The sequence below is a fragment of the Electrophorus electricus genome, chromosome 10, assembly GCF_041902795.1.
Source record: "Electrophorus electricus isolate QZ-2024a chromosome 10, ASM4190279v1, whole genome shotgun sequence".
Classification (NCBI taxonomy): domain Eukaryota; kingdom Metazoa; phylum Chordata; class Actinopteri; order Gymnotiformes; family Gymnotidae; genus Electrophorus; species Electrophorus electricus.
Window position 1 is genome coordinate 2,522,501 of NC_137506.1, and position 22,500 is coordinate 2,545,000.

The 22,500-nt window shown below is 42.0% G+C and overlaps 3 protein-coding genes across 5 annotated transcripts in view; 1 reads left to right on the forward strand and 2 right to left on the reverse strand.

The window, feature by feature from the left end:
* Positions 1-2,038: 2,038 nt before the first annotated feature.
* Positions 2,039-11,486, forward strand: fas (Fas cell surface death receptor). Its single transcript, XM_027030532.3, has 8 exons — positions 2,039-2,115; positions 6,054-6,171; positions 6,305-6,433; positions 8,247-8,361; positions 9,767-9,831; positions 10,183-10,310; positions 10,429-10,456; positions 10,862-11,486. Exons 1-8 carry the CDS (start codon positions 2,077-2,079, stop codon positions 11,161-11,163), a joined length of 924 nt encoding a protein of 307 aa, XP_026886333.3. The 5' UTR covers positions 2,039-2,076; the 3' UTR covers positions 11,164-11,486.
* slc16a12a (solute carrier family 16 member 12a) lies at positions 11,487-16,947 on the reverse strand. Its single transcript, XM_027030529.3, has 3 exons — positions 14,169-16,947; positions 13,394-13,653; positions 11,487-13,248 (listed from the first exon to the last, which is right to left on the reverse strand). Exons 1-3 carry the CDS (start codon positions 15,140-15,142, stop codon positions 13,094-13,096), a joined length of 1,389 nt encoding a protein of 462 aa, XP_026886330.3. The 5' UTR covers positions 15,143-16,947; the 3' UTR covers positions 11,487-13,093.
* A 4,849-nt stretch (positions 16,948-21,796) lies between these two features.
* Positions 21,797-22,500, reverse strand: part of pank1a (pantothenate kinase 1a) — a 20,045-nt gene continuing 19,341 nt past the window's right edge. For all 3 annotated transcript variants that reach the window (XM_027030537.3, XM_035532933.2, XM_081721854.1), the window contains exon 7: positions 21,797-22,500. This exon is cut by the window's right edge and continues 809 nt beyond it. The gene's annotated coding sequence lies outside the window, so the exon portion shown is untranslated.

A 22,500-nucleotide genomic window follows, 5' to 3' on the forward strand; every position in this document is an offset into this window, starting at 1 on the left:
CTGATAAACGTAAATAATTATAACAGTAAGATCTCTGACTTATTCTTGTTTAGCTGGAGAAGGTTGTTTGACATCCTCTCCTTTATCTAATACAGCTGACCAGTCGTTTAATGGAGCCTGCATCCGTTTGCCTTAATGGGAGATATAGTTGTATCTGTCATCGGCATAACAATGAAACAAGATGTGTCATGCTTCCTAATAATATCTCCGAGGGGCAGCAAGTATAAAGTAAAAGGTAATGGCCCCAGGTCTGACCCCTGGGGCCACCATGTTTGATGAAAGCTAGCAACACATACAATTCTGTACAATATTCACTGCAAATGTTCTATGATGCAGGTAGGAACCATCTCAACACCTCACCTTATATACACCTTCTAAACAGTCTTACATGATCAGCCATATCAAAGCTGCACTCAAATCAAGTAGCATAATGATGGCATAGTCACCCGTATCTGTAGACATGTGCAAATTGTGCATGAAGTTGCTCAATCATAGTAATAAAATAAAACATAAAACAATGCTGGAAATCATTACACATATCATGCAATCCAATTGGGCAGCAAACCGGTGAATCAAGAACAGAATTTATCTTTTTAAAAAGCGTCTTGGAGTTGTGGTTACTTTAAACTAGTGTGTGTGTGTGTGTGTGTGTGTATGTGTGTGTCTGTTTGTGTTTGTGTGTGTGACCGGGTGTGTGACTGTTTTTGTATGTTTGTGAGCCGGTGTGCAAGTGTGTGTGTGTGTGTGTGTGTGAGAGTGGTGTAGCAGTTGTACTCATCTTTGTGTGGGCACGTTTTTGTGTGTGTGTGTGTGTGAGTGATTGTGTATGTACGCGCATGCGTGCAGTAAACTGTTTGTTGTTTCTCTCAGGCACTGGGATGTAGCTGCTTCAATACTAACCTCTCTGTAACATAAAGAGACTTTGACACTGTCCAGTCATCTGTAATGCAAACTGCATCCACTTCACAGAGTGTGAGAAATGCGTCTGTGACACCCAAAACGATCTAAAAGCACAAGGTCATTTTTTTTAATTGGTTAAATTAACGGTGTTCCGTGGTCCCCAGCTGTGGTGTGTGCTGTGTGCAAGCGTTCACGTGTGGGTGTATGTTTGAATATAATGTCCTCTGGTGCCATCTGCCAGTGACAGCCCTGAAATGCAATTTGCACTGTACAGCATGACTACAGCCAATCAGAAAACTCCAGAAACTAGGTCATACTACAGAGTAGCAACCTTCGCGTGTATGTGTGCGCGCGCGTGTGTGCGCGCGCGCGCATCTGAGAACGAGCGTGCAAGTGACTTCATCTTCTCTTTGTGTAGCAGTGACCACTTCATATCTGAATACATAGCCCCCATATTTATATAAATACCCTCACATTTCAAGGTTAGATAAAAAAAAAAAAAAGGCTACTGGCTTACCTTATAAGAGAGTGTGTGTGTGTGAGTATGAGCGTGTGTGGAATGGGGAGGTCACAGAATCAAAACTGATGCAACCTACTAGTAATACACACAGACAGATCAATCCACACAGTACTTTTGTTTCCTCATATATGCAAAACACACACACACACACACACACACACACGCGGGCGCGCACACGCACACAGGATCTTGCCCGAGGACGACGATCTCTGTCACTGTTTTTCTTTTTGAAGAAAATTCGTAGATCTTGCTGTCAACTTGATGTGTAGATCGCGCATGTGGTTAGAATAAAAATATTGATAACAGACATATTAAATAACATCACATTAATATGAATCCAGAGGGAGATAAGATTTATAAGGGGCGTGGTTGGCCCCGTGTTGGGAACTCCCGTGGGGTTGCCATCTCCTCGCAAATCAAGCCCTGAATATAGTTTTGGTTTTAAAAATATGATTAAAGACACGGCCACTTATTATGTTTTACCCCACCCCCCAAACAAAGAAGTCTAGAACCGCGACTAATAATAATAATAATAATAATAATAATAATAATAATAATAATAATAATAATAATAAAGCACTTCCGTAAGGGGGGGTGTGTTGAGCGCAGTATGTTGCTTCCTGTTCAAAACTCCCGCTTCAGTTCCGATCTACCGCATGATGAACAGTAAGAGACTCGGGTTGCTCTGCTTTTTGGTAAGTAGAAATATGGCTTTATGTTACGTTTAGTAAACCCTAAATCGTTCAAACGTTAAACTGTCCATACATTTACCGAACACGTGAATACATCTACGTTTTTTTTAATAAAAACTATGCGGTCAACTTTATTCTTCATCAGTTTATACCTAGTATAATTTATTTTATATAATTAGTTTTAAAGTGTCTTTCGCCCAGGTTCTATCGTTTTATAGACAAAATACTTGACTAGTTTCGTCGGTTTATTAGTCTACTATGTAGGATTGAATTAAAACTAGGTTGAGGTTTGGTAGTTGGTTTTCAGTTTGACTATGTTATTGTCTCCTAGACAATAAGCTGTTACACCCAACGTTCTTTGAATTATTCTTAACATGAATAAAAAAATATTTAAAAGCAAACTTTACAAATAAATGTCCGGGAAGCCGGACACCTTCGGAGGGCACGGCTGCTGTTTACACTTTCGTTTTCTAGAGATTTTGTAACGTCTCGGGGTAAACAGGATGCAGGGAAGAATACCCGGCAGTCCGCCACAGGCCAGCGAGAACAGGAGAGCAGTTACACAACGACACATACAGATACAAATACACAATCACAGAGACACACACACTAACTGGGACGGACACAGACACCGTCCCAGTGTCGGGGAACGAAGTGACAGGCACATTTAACGTAACGGGGACAGACGTGGTGACGAAGACAGGCACTACCCCACACAAATTAAATAGTCCGCGATAGAGTGGGGAGACCCCAGCTGTCGGCTGGGTCGGAGGCCAACCAGTCTGGGGGTGAGTGTTCGTCACTGGCTCCGTTGGCGCTGGCTTTCCTGACCCTGGGGTATGCGTGGAGGGAAGCGCATCGTCTGTGTTTGCAATACCCGGTGCCGCTGCCATTTTGCCTCCCCGAGGCTTAGGCTATTGCGCCTGCACTCTCGAGGTCCTCGCCCTAGGGGAAGGAGTGTCGTCCTCTGCCGCCGACGCTGCCTCTCCGTCAGTCACCCGAGACTGCTTACTTGCGCCAGAGCGGCGTGCTCTGGGCAGCGCCTTAGGTGGAGCCTTGGCTGCTGGAGGCTCGTCCTCCTTGAAGCCCGTGACGTCACTCTGAGAGGAAGGATCCCCCTGAGGTACCTCCTCCATCTCCATCGATGGTCCTCCTCACGATCGGACGCCCTGTCCGACTCCAGAGCGACGTCACTGTACTGCCCTCTCTCTCTATACTATCCCTCTGTCAGGTCCATGCAGGACCCGACGGATTCCACCTGTGAGTATCGGTCCTCATAGCTATGCAGGTCTTCGTAAAACCGTCCAGCGGGTCCCTCCCCCACTGCAGATCCAGGGAGCGAGGCCAGGAGGAGGGATGGCCTCATCCCAGTACAGGAGAAGTCTGTGGTGTCTGACTCCGAGGACTGGAAATCATTATAGCGGTCATGGTAGTCGGACGTAGTCCCTTGTGACTCCTCCACTTCCGCCCCAGGACCATGCTCCCGTATTGCGGGAGTCAGGAGTGTACCCAAGAACACGGGGAATTGCATGCAGGAGCTGGGGAAGTGTGTCTACTCCCCTCCCTCCCCTTCTTCCTACCCTTCCCAGGCATCCTTCTTGTGTTTCTGTAACGTCTCGAGGTAAACAGGATGTGGGGAAGAGGCACGATTGAACATACGTTTATTACGCACGCGAATGATACATAAAACACAACACTCACGCTCTGTACACCTTAAACACCAGCACACACACACTACGACACAGGAGACGTATATACACTAAAGACGATTGCACATAATGCAAAACAGGTGGACGACACGAGAGGGCGTGGCAACACGGACGAACACACACACACACAAACACACACACACACACTAAGACGTTTGAGGAGGGGGCTGGGCCATAACATGACAAATATAGCTATGCGGCTAATTTGATTCCTTATTTGCATATACCCAGCAACCATGACTGCTCAAATATGGCAATCAATTATTATTCATTATTCATTTTAGCATTCAGTGTACTTTTATGTTATTATGGAGTCAAATCTATGTTAATATTCCACTATGAACTACGGTGACTAAAAAGTCCTATTGTGCTGCAGGATACCCACAGGCCAGAAAAGGCCAGACCTCCTGACACGGAGACTAAGATGACAGACAGCAATTAATAAGCCATGTTCCTACTCTGAACACTCACCTGAAGCTCAGTCTAGGGTGAGGGTTATAATTGACCAAATATATGGTTATGGTTACAGGCTGACACAATGTGGGCCAGAACTGAGATTTGGGGTGCAGTGGGTTGATGGGGTAAACCTATAGGAGGAACAGAATTAGTTTCCTGTGATGTTAATTGCTGTTGAATAGAAAATTGCAAGGTGAAAAAAATATTGCCTCTTTGAAAGATGTTAATTCAGACCTGATCAGGAATGATCTGGAATCACCAGTTTTAATGCTGTAATAGTGAAACTCAAATAGAGAAAACCACAGACAGACCACCTCCCTCCTAGATAATATATTCACTATCTGTGCCTTCAGGACAAGGATTCATTCTTTGGTGCTGCATTCTGTACAGCATAGCAACAGTGAAATACACATGAATATGTCAGTTGTTCATTCTGTATCAGCCTAATCAATGATTAAAACTGGTATTCGCTAAAGTGATTACATCACTAGTTGGTCAGTTACTGCGGGTCTCATAAGAGGCCATCCCATCTCAGTGTTCCCTGGAAATATTCATTTGTTAATTTGCACTGTGTTTTGGAAAGGTAGCACATGTGCAGTCATTTTGATGAATACGTATTGTGCATTTGAAGCGCGATGGGGCTTCATTGCCACCATAACGGACTCCCATATTCTGGTAAATTTGACACCCTCTTGATTATTCAAAGTGCTTAAGAACTTGCCAGAATAAAACCCCCAATCCACATAACTATGCCTAGGCATTTTAGGTGTTTTCCGTTAGCCCACTGAAGCAGAGCACGTCTTTTGAATAATGAATCAGTGTTTCATTTTGTAGTGTCAGTGAGGAGAAATAGTCAGATGACAACGTTCCTGTTTGTGGAAATACTCTTTATTGTGATGCAGGCCATGACAACACTCCTAGAGCTTAACTATATGTGCCACAAAAATTGCACTTGCAAATATTATTCAGTGCAATCATAACAAATAAATGGAACACAGTGCTAACTTCCAGCAGTGAGAAGGATGGTCTTTTTACTTTCTTCCTTCATCATTCATTGTGTTTCTGTAATGCGCGGCCCGAGTGCCAAAGGGCATAGGGCAGGACGACTTTGTGAGACATTTAATAACATTTAACAGGGCACTCACACAGGACAAAACCGTGATTGGCAACGCATCAGAACAGTACAACGCAGACTGTCTACACAACGGCGCTACCTTAACAATGACCAACACACTGCACACAATGACAAGGGTTTATATACATAAAGACGAACAAGGTGCAGGTGTGTGCAGGTGTGGTTACAAACAAAACAGCCCTCCCACTGCATGTGGCAGGCCAAACCACGTGACTCGGGAGGCGAGCAATCCGTGACAGAACCCCCTTGCAAGGGGCGTGGCTACCGACGCGTCTGTCCAATGAACGCGAACCTCCGGGCGCCGTGTACACATAAACACAAACACAGCACAGCAGTGCCCGGCGCCCATCCAGTACCAGGCGGGCCAGATGCCGCCAGCAAAGGCGACCTCGCAGCGAGAGGGAGAAAGGCAGCTTCCCTGCCTCTGTCAGGGCAGTCCGGTACACTCCCGACGACGTTGCGCCTGTAAACAAAAAGGCGCAAACACAAACAAACAATAGCGCCCACATAGACATATAAGTCGCTGTGAGGTGGCGCCCACCTTCCGCGCAGGCGCCTTAACGTGTCCGTGGCCTCAACGTTTGGGCATAAAGTTGATATAAATATGAAATATAAAGTGAAACTTTTTCTTCTCTCTGCAGGTGAGCGTTAGCTTAGCATGGACGGTGAAGGGAGGAGGTATGCGCCGTAGGAAACGCCAGCAATGTGCGCACGGCGTGTACTCACACGAGGCGTTCCAGTGCTGTCGCTGTCAAACAGGTAGAGGGGTCGACATGTAGAGGGTCAACAGGTAGAGGGGTCAACAGCATCAGTGACCCTGGTAGTAAATACACACACACACAAAAAAAGACTAAAAATGTATGCTTGTGTGCATATGTGTCTGTGTGTTCAGGCCATCTTGTCTTAGACCACTGCAGTAAAGGACAAGCAACCCAGTGTGCACAATGTCCAGATGGAACATTTATGGCTCACCCAAACGGAGAGGAAAGCTGTGAGCAGTGTACGCACTGCCAGCACTCACGTAGGTTCCCAAAACTTTACTTCTTCCCTGTGAATGTTTTGTCATTTGATTAATGTTGATGTAATGCGGTTGCCAGAATTGCTTTTATGTAGGACACCTCTTCTCATGTCAAGTTTTGGGTATCAGTGTGTTCTCATAGCGCATAGTGGATTCTGGTAGATTCCAGATTTTTACAGGGCTTTATTTGTCAGAAATGTTTAAAATTGACTTTATTTTATACTTTCTCCAATGTAAAATTCTATCTCAGCAGTCTGAGAGCGTAATTTTTATGGTGTGGAGGGAGGCACAGCAACAACAGTCTTTTCAAGTCTGAGCAACCATACAAGAGAAGCTGAATTATTAGCACAAACGTACCTAGCTAGCCTAACCCACCATGGTAGTCAGCTGGTGTAGACGTATGCATGTACGGCTGAGTGATTCAGTCTGTGTAGATATATGTATATGTAGCGATATCAACACAGTTGGCCATCAAGGATGCTAAGACTGATTGGGGCACCACCCTGAATTACATTTATTTTTAATTCATTAATTATTTTGTAAAATCATTCTCAATGCACAATTAGAAAGTTCAGCAACGAGTTTATTTCTAATGTACCTGAAATTAGAATACCAGGATCCCCTTTGTATTGCGTTTCTGGTCCACAAGCAAGCACGTCTGACGTGGGCCTTTCATGGATGGTTCTGGGAGCTTTTCTAGAACTGATTCACGGCAAAGCTTCAGTCTCTATCAGCACAAACAAAACAAAGCTTCAGTCTCTATCAGCACAAACAAAACAAACTTCAGACTCTGTGGGGTCTTGGTTCTTGTCTGTGGGCCAGGGGGTGAGAGAGAGCCCACTCTGACCAGACCAAACATTTATCAGAGGAATAAATAAGGTGTAGTCCTCACTTCACACACATGGCCGAGGGATGCAGCCTGTGTAGACACATTCATGTTGGGCTGAGCGAGTCCAGGTCTCGTTGCTTGTGCCATTGTGTGTACGTCTGCTTGAGGTGTATAGCAGGCTATACTGAGACCATAGAAGGATGTTGCTCTTCAGAGAATACTTGGTTGATCATTCGAATACTAGGACCACACCTGGTCAGTGCTCAGATAGATCTGCTCAGTGATTTCAGTTGGTTTTTAAACAATGTTTTATCATATTTCTACATTTTTGTTTTCAAACTTTGCTAGTTCTTAAATGAGCCTTCTGCCCTTCTGATGATCAAATGAGCACTGCAGTCTGAACCCCAGTGACTGACATCACCTAATAGAAGACCATGTTTTCTTTTGGCTTATAAGGATGGGCCATTTGTCTGAGCTATTTTGTTTTTAAAAAGTGCTGTTGCGGCTATACGTGGCATTGTTTACATTTGTTATAAACCCATGCAAATAATAATAATAATATTAATATAATAATAATAATCACACCAAGGTTCATGCAGTAAACTTGGACCCCTAGCACATATTAATTACACAGAGTGTTTTAATAGTCTAGTTTGATAGCACTTTTTTGTAAAGTTAACAACGTGTTTTACAGAAAATTAAGTGCAAAAAATTAATATTAAATATAGACGTAAAATATAAAACAAGAAAGAGCAAAAAATATTTTAAAAATTAAATACTTTGAAATAAAAATAAAATATAAATCAAAGAATAAAATAAAACAGCAAAAAAAAATCATGTTAAAAGTATATTTTGTGTATTATATACATTAATTAATTAACCTTTTTGACATTTTATATACACATAATTTATATAATTTATGGCAAATAATATTGGTAATGCTCTGCATCTCTTGAACATTCCTGATCCTTGTTTTGTGTGCTGTAGGACACCTCGAGGTAAAGCAGAACTGCACGGATAAAACCAACACAGTCTGCCGCTGCCTGAGCGGATACTACTGCGACAAGGGTGAAGACTGCTTTACCTGCTACAGCTGTGAGAAGTATGTACTTACATCAGAAAAGGATAAAGTGCGTACTTACATTAGAAAAGGATAAAGTGTGTACTTACATCAGAAAAGGATAAAGTGTGTACTTACATCAGAAAAGGATAAAGTATGTACTTACATCAGAAAAGGATAAAGTGTGTACTTACATCAGAAAAGGATAAAGTGTGTACTTACATCAGAAAAGGATAAAGTATGTACTTACATTAGAAAAGGATAAAGTGTGTACTTACATCAGAAAAGGATAAAGTGTGTACTTACATCAGAAAAGGATAAAGTATGTACTTACATCAGAAAAGGATAAAGTGTGTACTTACATTAGAAAAGGATAAAGTATGTACTCACATTAGAAAGTCATAAAGTATGTACTCACATTAGAAAAGGATAAAGTATGTACTTACATTAGAAAAGGATAAAGTCAGGTCTCCATGCATATATTCCTAGTTCTACCTATCCATCTATAGAAACAATTAGATATATTAGTTCTGAAGGGTATTATCCTTCCATTTTGTTCCAGTGTTGTCTGCACAGTTCCACTCTGTGTGTTGGTTTGACCACAGACCAAGTGTGCATCTCAGAACATGCCCCCTGCCTCACTAGGGTGTCTCCTTGACATCAAAACAAATCTCACAGACATATGCCAGAAAAAGATGGCTACACACAGGCTAACAGGGTAGAGGGGGTTTCTACACACAGGCTAACAGGGTAGAGGGGGTTTCTACACACAGGCTAACAGGGTAGAGGGGGTTTCTACACACAGGCTAACTTTACTTTTTCTCTTTACTCTGCTTTATTTTGTTGTACTCCAAACTAACAAAAATGTTTAGATCTGTTTATTTAAGAAGATATTGTGACACAGTGGTAGAGTGACAGAATTCTAAGGTGCCAAGTAAATTTGTTCAGGAGTGTGTTTTTAAAGCTCAGTCCACACTGCCTCATGCACATAAAACTTAAAACTCAAGTTGTTTATCACATGACTCAAGTTGAAAAGGCTGATGTAGAAACAGATTTTTGTATACAGCTACGTAAATACACTTTAGGTAGACTAGAAGACTGAAATTGGGATAATTCTGAGAGACTGGATAAATTTGACAATTGGGATAACACGCTTTTATTTGGGAAAAAAACCCAAAACACTTCAAATACGAGCCAGCCATTTTTAAAATGATTTGCATAACCAGCTTAACCCTAGGCCTGAAGACATTCGTTAGCAGAACAGGTGACGAGCTGAGGTGGGCACATCTCGTCAGGGAGAGACCTAAAACCTTCAGTGCTTGGGAAGGACTGGGAAACACAATATATATTGTTAAGATATTACAGTGGCTATGTGATGCTGTAGCGGCCTTAATGCGCAGCACGTACTCATGGCCTTTTCCTTGGGCTCTGTCTGCCTTTCTAACAGATGTGAGGGTCTGGGGGTGAAAGTGGCTTGCACTGCTACCAGCAACACAGTGTGCCATGAAAAGAGTGAGTGAGAGTTCGTTACTGCACCCTGACATGTGCTGTCTTACGCCCTCTGAAAAGAAAAAATATTTGGGATTGCATTCTGTAAATTATGCCTTAAGTGTTTTTAGATGATCTGTCTTCTAACCTCAGACTAAGTTTTTGTTACTTAGTTACTTGTTACTTACTATGTTTTTTTATCATCTTATGATGGTGTGATTGTAAACTCCATAAACATGCTTTGTACAATTTATATAAAGCATACTAGACTCAGCAATTTTCCATTTCTGACCGTGCAGGTCTAGTAATAAGTACTGTATAACCCATCAACATGTAGTGTGGTTATGAACACGTCTGTGTGTTTGTCCCTTTCAGACTCACCAGGTGGACTTATTGCATGTGCTGTTATCATTATACTGGTTCTGGTAGCTACAGTTTATGTCCTCTGGAGGATGGGTTGTCTTAAAAAATGTGCAATGAAAAAGAGAAACGAAGATGTAGCGGTGAGGAGCTAAGAAACCTGAAGACTTTGTTTCTAATATTGGTATGTTATGGTTTGTGTTTCATATTCCACGTTCTTTCAGTGATTTCTTCCTCCAAATTTCTGTTTTTCTGTTGTAGGAACTGGAGCAACTGTCAGTACTGTCAGGTGTGTGTTCTAACCCGGCTTCACACTTTGGCACATCACAGAGCAGCATCTGAGTTGAATGAAATTAAACCTGTTCAACTGTCACACTAATCCACTACTTTAATAATATATGTCCTGTTCAACTGGCACACTAATCCAGTACTTTAATAATATATGTCCTGTTCAACTGGCACACTAATCCAGTACTTTAATAATATATGTCCTGATCAACTGTCACACTAATCCAGTACTTTAATAATATATGTCCTGATCAACTGTCACACTAATCCAGTACTTTAATAATATATGTCCTGTTCAACTGTTACACTAGTCCAGTTCAACTGTGTTACACCCTGATTAAGCAATTCTGTGAGAAAATCAAAGTCTTAAGGCCAAAAACCAACAATGTTGTTGTATCCCGGGCAGATGATGTGGTCTTGAGACCATACCTATCTAAGATAGCCAGCGTTCTGAAGCTGCAGGACGTGAAGGCCGTGGCCAGACTTACCCTGGATGAGGCTGAGATTGACAGGCAAGAGATCAACCACCCCAATAATGCAGAAGAACAGACCTACAAACTGCTGGAGGCCTGGTATCAGAAACAAGGGGAAAGAGGTGCGTGTAAGGCTCTCGTCAAAGCGCTCCACAATCAAGGCAGGAAATCGGACGCCAATCGTGTGCAGCGCATCATTCAAGAAGGAGAAGAAGGAAAGATGTTGATGTCATAAGTATAAACTGACAGGAAGTAGATGCTCTGAGGTTGAATAACAAACGTTCTTCCCTGTTCTGCTGTGCTTGGATAGCTCACTGGCTGAAAATCCTTGACTAAAAGAAGCATTCTTTTCTATAAACTGCAGAAATGAACTGTGATACTCAATTTGATCAATTTGATACTTTATGAGTACTAGAAACACTATTAGTTCATTTCACCACTTGAAAATGTTTAGGAAGGAGCCACCCAAGTAGTTTTACATGACCAAGTGGAGTAATGTATTAATTTGTCCATATACCTCAGTGATTTTAATCTGAATTAAATATTCATTTTATAGCCTTTGTGGTCTCACATAGGTAAATATTCCAGTGCCTTTTACTTACTAAATAATGATCACTATACATGATTTTAATCCTGTGTAAAATGCTATGTCAGTAAGTGTTCATGCAGAAATAATTTGTTGTAGTTGTGACTAGGGAAGGCTACATACTTCACATGTATTTTGTGTGTGTGTGTGAGAGTTTGGTTCACTCCTGTCAGGACAGACCATAGGTGAGTCAGTAAAACAATGATGGCACTTAAACAATGACACGTAACTACTTGAACTGTCGTACATTACTAAAAACATTAATGTGTTCAGTCAAATTACTTCCGAAATACCCCTGCCCAACTAAAAGCTAGCTACTCCAGGGAATAACTACTGAAGAAAGCTCTTTTAGGACAATGAGTAAAATAAGTTTATTTCTACTTAAAAGTTCAATTGTACAAAAGTACCACATAGTATAAAATAACAATTGCAGCTGGATTAATATTTTTCACTTACTGACAGGTCTGGGACCAAGTACACAACCTAAATTTTAACTACACTTAGTCAATGATACAATCTTGACCTGCAGCTATAATGTGACCAAAAACCCAGCATAGAGCAGATTCCTGTGATGTTTCCCATACAGAGACACCAGCCCATTATTGTGGACAGAATCCTATCATTTACAGTGCAGTTAAAGGAAAACAATTCATATAAAAACATTTAAAAGATGTTTAAAAAAAAATCTCTTCAAATTCAGGGCAATTGAGGTAAGTCAGTGTGCAATATACTTCAGTCAGTGTGTGGTATACTTCAGTCAGTGTGCAATATACTTCAGTCAGTGTGTGGTATACTTCAGTCAGTGTGCAATATATTCCAGTCAGCGTGGGGTATACTTCAGTCAGTGTGTGGTATACTCCAGTCAGTGGGGTATACTTCAGTCAGTGTGCAATATACTCCAATCAGTGTGGGGTATACTCCAGTCAGTGTGTGGTATACTTCAGTCAGTGTGCAATATACTCCAGTCAGCGTGGGGTATACTTCAGTCAGTGGGGTATACTTCAGTCAGTGTGCAATATACTCCAATCAGTGTGGGGTATACTTCAGTCAGTGTGGGTTATACTTCAGTCAGTGTGGGGTATACTTCAGTCAGTGTGGGGTATACTTCAGTCAGTGTGCAATATACTCCAGTCAGTGTGCAATATACTCCAGTCAGTGTGGGGTATACTTCAGTCAGTGTGCAATATACTCCAGTCAGTGTGCAATATACTCCAATCAGTGTGGGGTATACTCCAGTCAGTGTGGGGTATAATCCAGTCAGTGCGCAGTATACTCCAGTCAGTGTGGTATACTCCAGTCAGTGTGAGGTATACTCCAGTCAGTGTGAGGTATAATCCAGTCAGTGTGGAGTATACTCCAGTCAGTGTGAGGTATAATCCAGTCAGTGTGAGGTATAATCCAGTCAGTGTGAGGTATAATCCAGTCAGTGTGGAGTATACTCCAGTCAGTGTACAGAATACTCTCTCCGCTAATACGTTTGAAGTCGGCGCAGTGCTCCGTCTTCTGATCACAGTGACGTTTTCCCCTGATGAACAGTTTCTCACCCTTAGCTGGGATTCATCCTCCCAAAATCCCTCAGTCATTTGGAGGTGTTGCACATGCAAGAGCGAGAGCGCCCTCTACAGGAGCAGCGAGCCAGTGTCACTATGGCCAAAATCGCAGCGCTGCAGATTAATGAGGTGCCACCCAGGAGGAATGCAGGCATGTAAGAGCCCGTCCGGTCCACCAGCCAACCTGAGAGAGGGACAGAGCTATTTCAGCAGAGATTTCTATGCGAACACGTGTCCGTGTTTGTGCTAACGTATGCATTTGATCTGCGTAAGTATAAATGTTCGGTGTCTAAGCATGTACTCCTAAGTTAGTGTCAGTGTGCCCTCACCTCCCATTGGTGGGCTGATGAGGTACGGGATCGCATGCAGGAAGTAGACCAAGCCCAGGGCAGAGGAGAAGTAGGTGGGGCCTACGATGTTGGCGGTTACCACAGGGATAAGTGCCACATAGGCACCATCGAAGTAGCCGTAAAAAAGGGCAAGAGGTACCAGCAGAGAAAAGGTCCTGGACAGGGGCAAGAAGAGGCAGATCAATCCGTCCAGACCCACGGCAAGCAGGTACGTCACTACTCGAAATGCCCTCAAACACCTGCAGAGAACAACAGAGAGTTTGAGAAGTGTTAAAAGATAAAGACAAGTGCTCGGACTTGGATATGGGTAAAGATGCTTTGTGACAACAGTTGTTGTAAAAAACCCTATATAAATAAATTTGACTTGGGCTTTGACAATGGTAGACTACTTAAAATGCTCACTCAGACATCTCGCCAGACCACATTATAGCCACAAAATAAACATAATGATCACATAAACATAACACATTTGCATAGCAGGCCCTTAGCTCAGTATTAGTTCAGCTGGTCTATCGCTATAGCAATACCGACATCTGTACCAACATCGCTATAGCAATACAGACATCTGTACAGTCATCACTATAGCAATACCGACATATGTACCGACATCACTATGGCAATATGGATCAATGATGTCAGATATGATGAATATCTGTACCAAAATCGCTGTAACAATACTGACATCACAATAATAATACCGACACCTGTATAATAATAACACAGGCATCTGTAAGAACTTCAAATCTTGACTCACTTTCTGTCTGAGATCCAGCCGAAAGTGATATTACCCACAATTCCCATCATTCCCATGACGGATATGACGAGGGCAGCCTGCTGTGGCGCGGCGCCGATGCTGAGGGAGTAAGCTGGCAAGTAGACGAAGGGCACGTTACAGCCGAACGCCAAGAAGACAAAGGACCCCGCCAGGAGCAGGACGTCCGGCTGCAGGAAGACGCTGAACTCTCGTGGGAACTGCAGGCAGGCATCGCCTTCCTTTGCTCGGCTCCTGGATTTTGCACGATGGTCGATAAGAGCTGCACATTTACAGGATACCTTCTCGCAAAGCATCTTCGAGTCCGTTGGCACCAACGCAGCAAGCTGTGAAACAGCTCGGTTTGTGTCAGGTTGTTTTGAACCTGGCAGATCTGCGTTTGCTGATATAGAAGGTGAAGGACATGCACGTCTCTCAGTGTTTAAGATTGTTGGGTGCATCATGCTTGTAAACTTGCCATTTGTGTTTTGCTTTGAATCTCTGGTTGTTTTTTCCAGAATACCGTTTGCACCCCCTGTCTTTGAATTCACTTCCCAGTTCTCTTTGATGTCTCTGTCTGTTAAAACAGGGTCTTCTTCATGTTTTTTCTTTTCAAGGTTTGTGTCTCTTTGGGTAGAATCAATAATCTTCACTCCTGCTTGTTCAGAGTCTGTATTTTCCACCCCGGTTCCCCCAAAGTATGGTTGTTCTCCACTACAAAGCAGAACCTCGGCTTGCTCTTTGCCTGATCTGTCCTCATTTCCTAGGTCTCCACTCTTAACTTCGTCTCCGTTTATCACAACACAGTTCGACCCCACCATCTCCAATTTGTACTTCTGTTGAATCTGCGCGTCTTCCAGATTCAACCCTTTGCGCAGCTTAGCCTCTGCTTGCTTTGACTTTAGCATGTTGCCCTCGAATTCTCCCTCCTCAACTGTGCAGCTATTCTTCTGCCTGTGGACCCTCAGGGGCCTCATAAGAGCCCCACAGGCGCACAAGTGAAGGTCCAGCCCCCCCAGGATAAGGAGTGCCCCTCTCCAGGAATAGAACTCAATGAGGAGCTGCACCGCCGGTGCAAGGATGGAGGTTCCGATGCTGCTGCCAGAGAAGGCGATGCCGTACGCTAGCGCTTTCCTCTCGCTGAAGTATGCGCCCACTGTGGTGATGGCAGGTGTGTAGCAGAGGGCAAAGCCCAGTCCTGAGAGGGAGGGAAAGCGACAGAGGATGGGGGTTGGTTCAAACAGGTGCCTGTCACGTGGTGGTGTGTTGGATATGTGGTGTGTTGTATCTGATGTGCGATGTGTTGTATATGTGTTGTGTTTTATTTGATGTGTTGTGTCTGTTGTATATGTGTTGTGTTGTATTTGATGTGTGATGTGTTGTATATATGTTGTGTTAGATCTGATGTGTGATATGTTGTATATGTGTTGTATTTGATGTGTGATGTGTTGTATATGTGTTGTGTTTTATCTGATGTGTTGTATTTGATGTGTGATGTGTTGTATATGTGTTGTGTTGTATTTGATGTGTGATGTGTTGTCTGATGTGTGATATGTTGTATATATGTTGTTAGATCTGATGTGTGTTGTGTTGTATATGTGTTGTGTTTTATCTGATGTGTTGTATTTTATGTGTGATGTGTTGTATATGTGTTGTGTTGTATTTGATGTGTGATGTGTTGTGTCTGATGTGTGATATGTTGTATATATGTTGTGTTAGATCTGATGTGTGATATGTTGTATATGTGTTGTGTTGGATCTGATGTGTGATATGTTGTATATGTGTTGTGTTGGATCTGATGTGTGATATGTTGTATATGTGTTGTATTTGATGTGTGATGTGTTGTATTTGATGTGTTGTATCTGATGTGTTGTTTATGTGATGTGTTGTATATGTGTTGTGCTGTATGTGAGGTGTGATGTGTTGTATATGTGGTGTGTTGTATCTGATGTGTGATGTGTTGTATATGTGGTGCGTTGTATCTGATGTGTGATGTGTTGTATATGTGATGTGCGATCTGTTGTATATGTGTTGTGTTTTATCTAATGTGTTGTGATGTGTTGTATCTTATGTATTGTAATTTATGTGTGATGTGTTGTGTTTGATGTGTGTTGTGTCTAATGTGTGATGTGTTGTGTCTAATGTGTGATGTGTTGTATTTGATGTGTGATGTGTTGTATATGTGTTGTGTCTGATGTGTGATGTTTTGTATATGTGGTGTGTTGTAAACATAGATATAAACTATGGATATAAAAAGTCTCCATCTAAATGAAGAACAAAACAGGAAAGCCTTGGTTGGCCGTCATGGCTCTATGAGCAGTGGAAAGCCAAGCTAGGACCTTGCTCTGGAAATCTGCAGACTCAATTATGAACCTCTTCTTTATTTATAATTAATTGAAATTTGATAAACGAATTAGCACCTTTGTGAAATGATGGTGCTTCCGATTGTAGATAATTCTAAATTAAGTTATTCATGCATTCATTTATTCCTGGTTTGAGCACTGTAACTGTAACCATATATATATGGTTACACAGTCACTTCTATCTTGTACAGATGGGAATATTTATATATATATATATATATATATTATTATTTTTTATTTTTTTTTACCACCTGAGCATGCTTATATTTTTTCTGTGTGCAATGTTGAATTTGAATTTAAATTTAAGTAGCTTTGCTTTTAGTGGGTGTAAAAATGTGTTACGCAAATAGACAGGAACTGACTGACAATAACCTAATTAACCCTAATTAAACTAACCCTGATTAAAAAAAACTTTTCTTTTTCAGGACATTGGATGAAATTACTCTTTTAAAATTAGAGACATAGTTTAATCTGATATCCAGTTACTACCTGCCAAGTACACGCGATGTCTGGGAGTAGCCAGCTTTGGAACATCAGACACGTGTGTGGCAGAGTGTGTATCTCACCTGTGAGAATGCCCAGGGACAGATAAAGGTGCTCAAGTCTGGTGGCAAAAGAACTAAGGATGAGGCCGAGAGAAGCCACGAGTCCTCCGGCCATCACAGACACACGGGAAGACCACCGCTTTCCTACATAACTGCCCAGAGGAGCTGAACAAACACAAAATGAGAGGCCAAGTCATTTAGACTATTTGAAAGGGCAATTTTTTACATCAATATGCAAGCTGTACTATAGATATGCTTTGGAAGTGCCCTAGTGGTAAATGTGACAGGTTTAGGGTTAGATATAGAATAAGATGGCAGCCTGGAGTGTCTGGAGGATCACATCCACTCATTCATGGACTGTATGACTGTGACAGTCACTGATGCGTGTGTGGGTTCGCGTACGCTCATTTCATCATAGAGGGGTCTAGCACCATGATGTCATGAATGCTGTTTTTGTGAAGCAAGAAAAGTCATAACGTTTATGACTCAGTCCCACTAATTTACGGTACACTGTGTTTCCTGTTCAGCGTGAGCGAAGTGTATCAGTGTCGTCCTAAAAACTGGCTTACCACAGAGCATCGTGGTGCAGTCCACCAGAGATGGGATCCATGCAGTTCCAGAATAATCTCTAGAGAACTGAGTCTGAAATTCCACGAGCAAGATGGACATACACCTGCGTAAACCAGGAATGGTTGTTTAGGGACACTCCAAAAGAAGAAAAAGCCAGTTGTATTTTAGTCAACAGACCACATTGTCTGGGGTAAATCCAACCTCAAAGTCTTAGTAGGTCACCAGATTGGTTCACTTCAATATGGTATCAATCATATCTATGGTTAATAAATACATGCATATAAACAGTGATGACTGACACAAGTTAACACCATAACTGACCTGGTGACAGCACGCGTGCAGATGGTCGTGATGAAGCAGGCAGCGACAATAATCCAGCCCCACCCACCATCAGGAGCCAGCTCTCCAGGGAAGCTCACATGGCCAGCCATGCCTACACCTCCACTGACCTCTGTCCTCTTGGACACGCACACGTGTCACTATTTGTCCTTACCCTCCAGGTCTGCTGGACACTTGCTGTTCCTGTCCTGCCTGGCTCTGTCCACCCTTGGTCACTCAGGAACTGTGCTTTCCTTTCGAAGAGCTGTGTCAGACCTGCATTAGAGCCGGTTTCCTGTTAGAAATGAAGGTTTGCAAAGCTCTTCAGTCAGTCCAGGAACTTGACATTGCAAAGTTTTTGGTATTTTCTCTGCTGCTACTGTAGGGACAGTACAGTACAGCCTGTCTGACCTGTGACCTTCCACGTCACCAGACACAAGATGTCCACACCGTTAGCAACACAGAGCCCGGATAATGGCATAATGGCAGAAAATAAATGAATCAAATTCTTTGAAATTTATGATTTGTCTGAACATAAAATGTCACCCATGAATCTGTTAACATAAAAGGGTAAATAACTATAAGAGGCTGAGTCCTAGTACGCTGTGTAGTCACATTAATGCAGTCTTATAACTGGCATATTTTCCTCACCTTTTACATTAACAGCCTTAATTGATGTAAACAATCCCTTTACAAAAACTAATATCTGTGATCAGTATTTACTGTATTATAAATGTATAATCATTAATAACCTCTTTATTGTATTTATAACCAGTGTGTGTGTGTTGGGGGGGGGGGTTCAACTTCTCCCCAGTGTAATATATATACAGACACGTGTGTGTGTGTGTGTGTGTGTTTCGACAGCCCCGTTTGTCGTTGTTACCTGTCTTGGGGAGACCAAGTTTTAATTATGCGGGTCAGACCCCCTTGACCAGATTGTCTAGCAAGGCATCAAGCCTTTAACATTTAAATGCGATATTGTTCTTTTAAAATACGTTGGGTTTCATTTGAAGAGTCGTGGTAGCCGAAGCGAAGAGGGAAGGCGCACAACCCCCAACCGCTTTCCAAATCTTTTGTCTTTACGCGCAAACACCTCTAACGGTGTTTCCTTTGTTAAGCATAACAACTCAAAACGACTCTTCATTCCCTGAGAGGATGCAAAAACAATGACCGCAGTGCGTTCTTAAACACACCCTTATGTAGCTTACTTAAAGGATGCTATAAATACCATATATTTATGGACCCCAAAATATGTGTCACTCTTCAAACTCATCAATGAGGTACGAAATGTAAAAGATTAAAAAAGGGGATTTCTATACAGTGCTTTGCGACAACCCTTGCTGTAAAAAAAACCAAACCAAGTTTGAATCGAATTTTACTGAAAAGAGGAATACTGAGTTAGTTTAAAGGTCGAACACTTTAAGATACGGTAAACCTGCCATTAGACCTTTGTTCTGTCCGAGCAGAAAAGAGAAGCAAGCAGAAATAATTACAAAGCAAAAAAGAAAATCCTGCAACCGTCTCACCGAGGCATGCACAAGTGAGGCCAAACTTTTTATATCGGGGGGAAATCTTCATATATGTTTTCACATGCTTACCCTGAAAGAGACGGTCCCTTTGGCTCTTCAAAGCACGTAGTGTTCATTAAAAAGTTTTACATGCAAAAAAAGTCCAATTACAGTCCCGCGTAGGAACCTCTGTCTTGCAGTGCGTCTTAGTCGCGCGATTATTCTCCTGGAAGGAAAGCAGCGCGCGCAGGGGGGGGGGGGTGTATCGCTCGAGGAGTCAAGGGAAGTCGTAGGGCAGGTTTGATTATGCACGGAAATGCATGAGATAAAAGAACGAACGAGCCGAATAAATCACAGCAAATAAAAAAGACAAAAGGTGAAGGCATTTGCAAGTATATTTACCACCAGGCTCTCATGCACGTGGCTTATACTGGACGGTTGTCATGCGTGTCAGTAGGCTGAAGGTAAATTCGAAATGAATTATATCTGCCGGGTGATCAATGCTAAAGTGCTCCTCTAGGACTGCAGACGTGTACGTGTGTACAATACGTTCTTTGCACATTCTGCAAACGCGTCTGTGTCACTTGAGTGGGACATAGCAGGTCATCACAGACGTCTGCAGCACGGTGAGGAGCAAGTTTTGACTGCTGTTTGATGTGGATGAAATAATGTGTCTCCTCCGATGGGCAAAAATTCAGATGAACACTTTGCAATTTATGTATTACTCTTTTTATTCATTTAAAACAGTCTTTCTTTTCTTTTTTTTTGTAAAGTCAAAAAGGTTAGCAACTTCCTACAGTGCCTTAGCACTTCTGTACATTTCTGTATTAGTCAAACGGCAGGAAGGTCCATCCGCCTAGTGTTATAATATAGTTACAGTTATAACAACAACGACAAAACATGAACGATTTTAACATTTCAACAGGAATCACACACACAAAAATAGTTTCTATATATATTATAAAAGGCAAATATACAAGAATGTTCCTCTCTGCATAATTTAAAATGCTCATAATACCTGTATCTTGAAATGGTGACTAGATCACAGTAGTCAGGCTGAACAAACGGAGAGGCGCGAGAGGCCAGACTGCATAGTGAGGTTCCATAAGCACAGTTAAAACTGTGCCTGCCAATCAAAGCAACATCTTCTCCCACCTCATGTTGCTGTTTCTCAACTTTAGACATATGTTTTATATTCGTACTTTTTAATGTAGTACTCTGTAGGCCTGCACACTTGCCTAGAGTAACCCAGAAATATGGCTCCAATAGAGGGCAACGTGGAGACACACGACGACGTAGACTTGCAACATTCACTGGACAGTGTGTCAGCTGTTTGTTGTGCCTGGCCATATGTTCATTTAAAAGCATTTTCAAGAAACCTGGGTAACTGGTAGCATAACGATGCAGTGACCAACCATTACGTACCCCATATTAGTCTCAGCCACAGTGAGATATAAGGACTAACTAGACTAACGCATGCTCAGTAGCTCTACATACACGCCATTTCTTACTGGCCCCAAGGAACTCGCTTGCTACAAGCAGTAATTAGTGTGTTAGCTAGTAATTAGTGCATTAGTTAGTAATTAGTGTGCATGTCATTGACTAATGCATTATTATCTTGGCTCTGCTTCTGTTGTTTTACTACAGGTTGCTACTAGAAGATCCTGACTTCTGAACACGAGGAAGGACCTCTGAACAGAACTGAGGTCATCAAAAATAGAATATTGTACATCATTGTCAATATACAACAAATATAACAGCATCAAAAATACAAAAGTCTAGAAGGGCAGTCGACTTTGCTTAGCCTGGTGTTTGGTCTGGTGTTTGGTGTGGTGTTTGGTGTGGTGTTTGAAAGACACACAAAGGATAGCAATCGGTTGACAAATGTATGTGTCGTGAAAAAAACCCAAACAAACTAAGAAACATCCTTCCCACACCAACACTCTGTTTTGTCCTGTTCTAAGTCATGTTCCAAGTCCTGTTCTAAGTCCTGTTCTAAGGACGCAGAATGCTTCACTGAAAGCTGTGGTAGTTAGTGTTAAATGACTGCTGGTTAGCGTGATGATATTTGGTCCCTACTAGCATCCACTTCTTTTAAGAAAGAATAGCATATCTAGGTTAGGAACTTCAAGTTTGAGTTTCATTCACTCAAATATTACGTCAGTATAGCTAGATTAGATTGATAAAAGTGAATATATGAATAGATTATGACCAAGTAAACAACTTTTACCTTAAGGTTGACCAACTACTTTTGTTTGCATAACCTTTGCTGTTAACAATATGTTTTGTGAGTACAGACATGGAGGGGGACAATACGAACAATAAAATAAAGAAATAAATGTTTAATTAATGACAGGATCTGTCAGGTAGGTATTTTTGTAAATTACAACATTTGAAATGTCAATTTCTAGTTAAACAACAGTTAATGCCAACTAATTTCAACAGTTTTCAACATATTAAACAAACTAAACCAAGTTACAAATAAGGCTTAGAAACAGCAATGGATCCATTACAAAAAACAGGGGGGGCAGGAAAACAAGGAGAAGTGAAAAGATCCAGCGCTAACCCCTAACCCCTGACCCTTAACTCGAAGTAGAGAACAGTTTGGAAGCCTATTCAGCATGTGGAGAGAGGCATGGCATGAATGTGGTGAGGCCCATGGAAAAGTGACCTTGCTTAGACTTTTCCAATCCAAGCAACACTTGATTTGTGTAATGAAAGTAGACAGAAAGTAGACGGAATCATAAGGAATCATAACTAAGCCTTTTGAGGAATGGCCCACACAGGCCTTCCAGATTTTGGCACTTCGGTGGCACAAAGTACAAGTGGTTAAGGTGCTTGACTTGTACTTGGAAGGTTGCTGGTTCAAGTTCACACCTTTGGGCCCCTCAGCAAGGCCCTAAACCCTCAATTGCTCAGGTTGTGCTCAGTCATAATTGTAAGTTGCTTTGGATAAAAAGTGTCAGCTAGATGCTGTAAATATAAATGATATTGTACAGGGTTAATATGATAGTGGCTGCAGAATCTGCAG

Excerpts from the sequence above, each read along its gene's own strand:
- slc16a12a (XM_027030529.3), bottom strand. The coding sequence starts at position 15,142 with ATGAGGCCCCTGAGGGTCCACAGGCAGAAGAATAGCTGCACAGTTGAG. Across the intron at positions 13,654-14,168 it reads GGCTGGATCTCAGACAGAAA|GTGTTTGAGGGCATTTCGAG; the intron begins GTGAGTCAAGAT and ends TGTTCTCTGCAG. Across the intron at positions 13,249-13,393 it reads CATCAGCCCACCAATGGGAG|GTTGGCTGGTGGACCGGACG; the intron begins GTGAGGGCACAC and ends TCCCTCTCTCAG.
- fas (XM_027030532.3), top strand. The coding sequence starts at position 2,077 with ATGATGAACAGTAAGAGACTCGGGTTGCTCTGCTTTTTG. Across the intron at positions 8,362-9,766 it reads ACCTGCTACAGCTGTGAGAA|ATGTGAGGGTCTGGGGGTGA; the intron begins GTATGTACTTAC and ends CCTTTCTAACAG. Across the intron at positions 10,457-10,861 it reads GCAACTGTCAGTACTGTCAG|ATGATGTGGTCTTGAGACCA; the intron begins GTGTGTGTTCTA and ends TATCCCGGGCAG.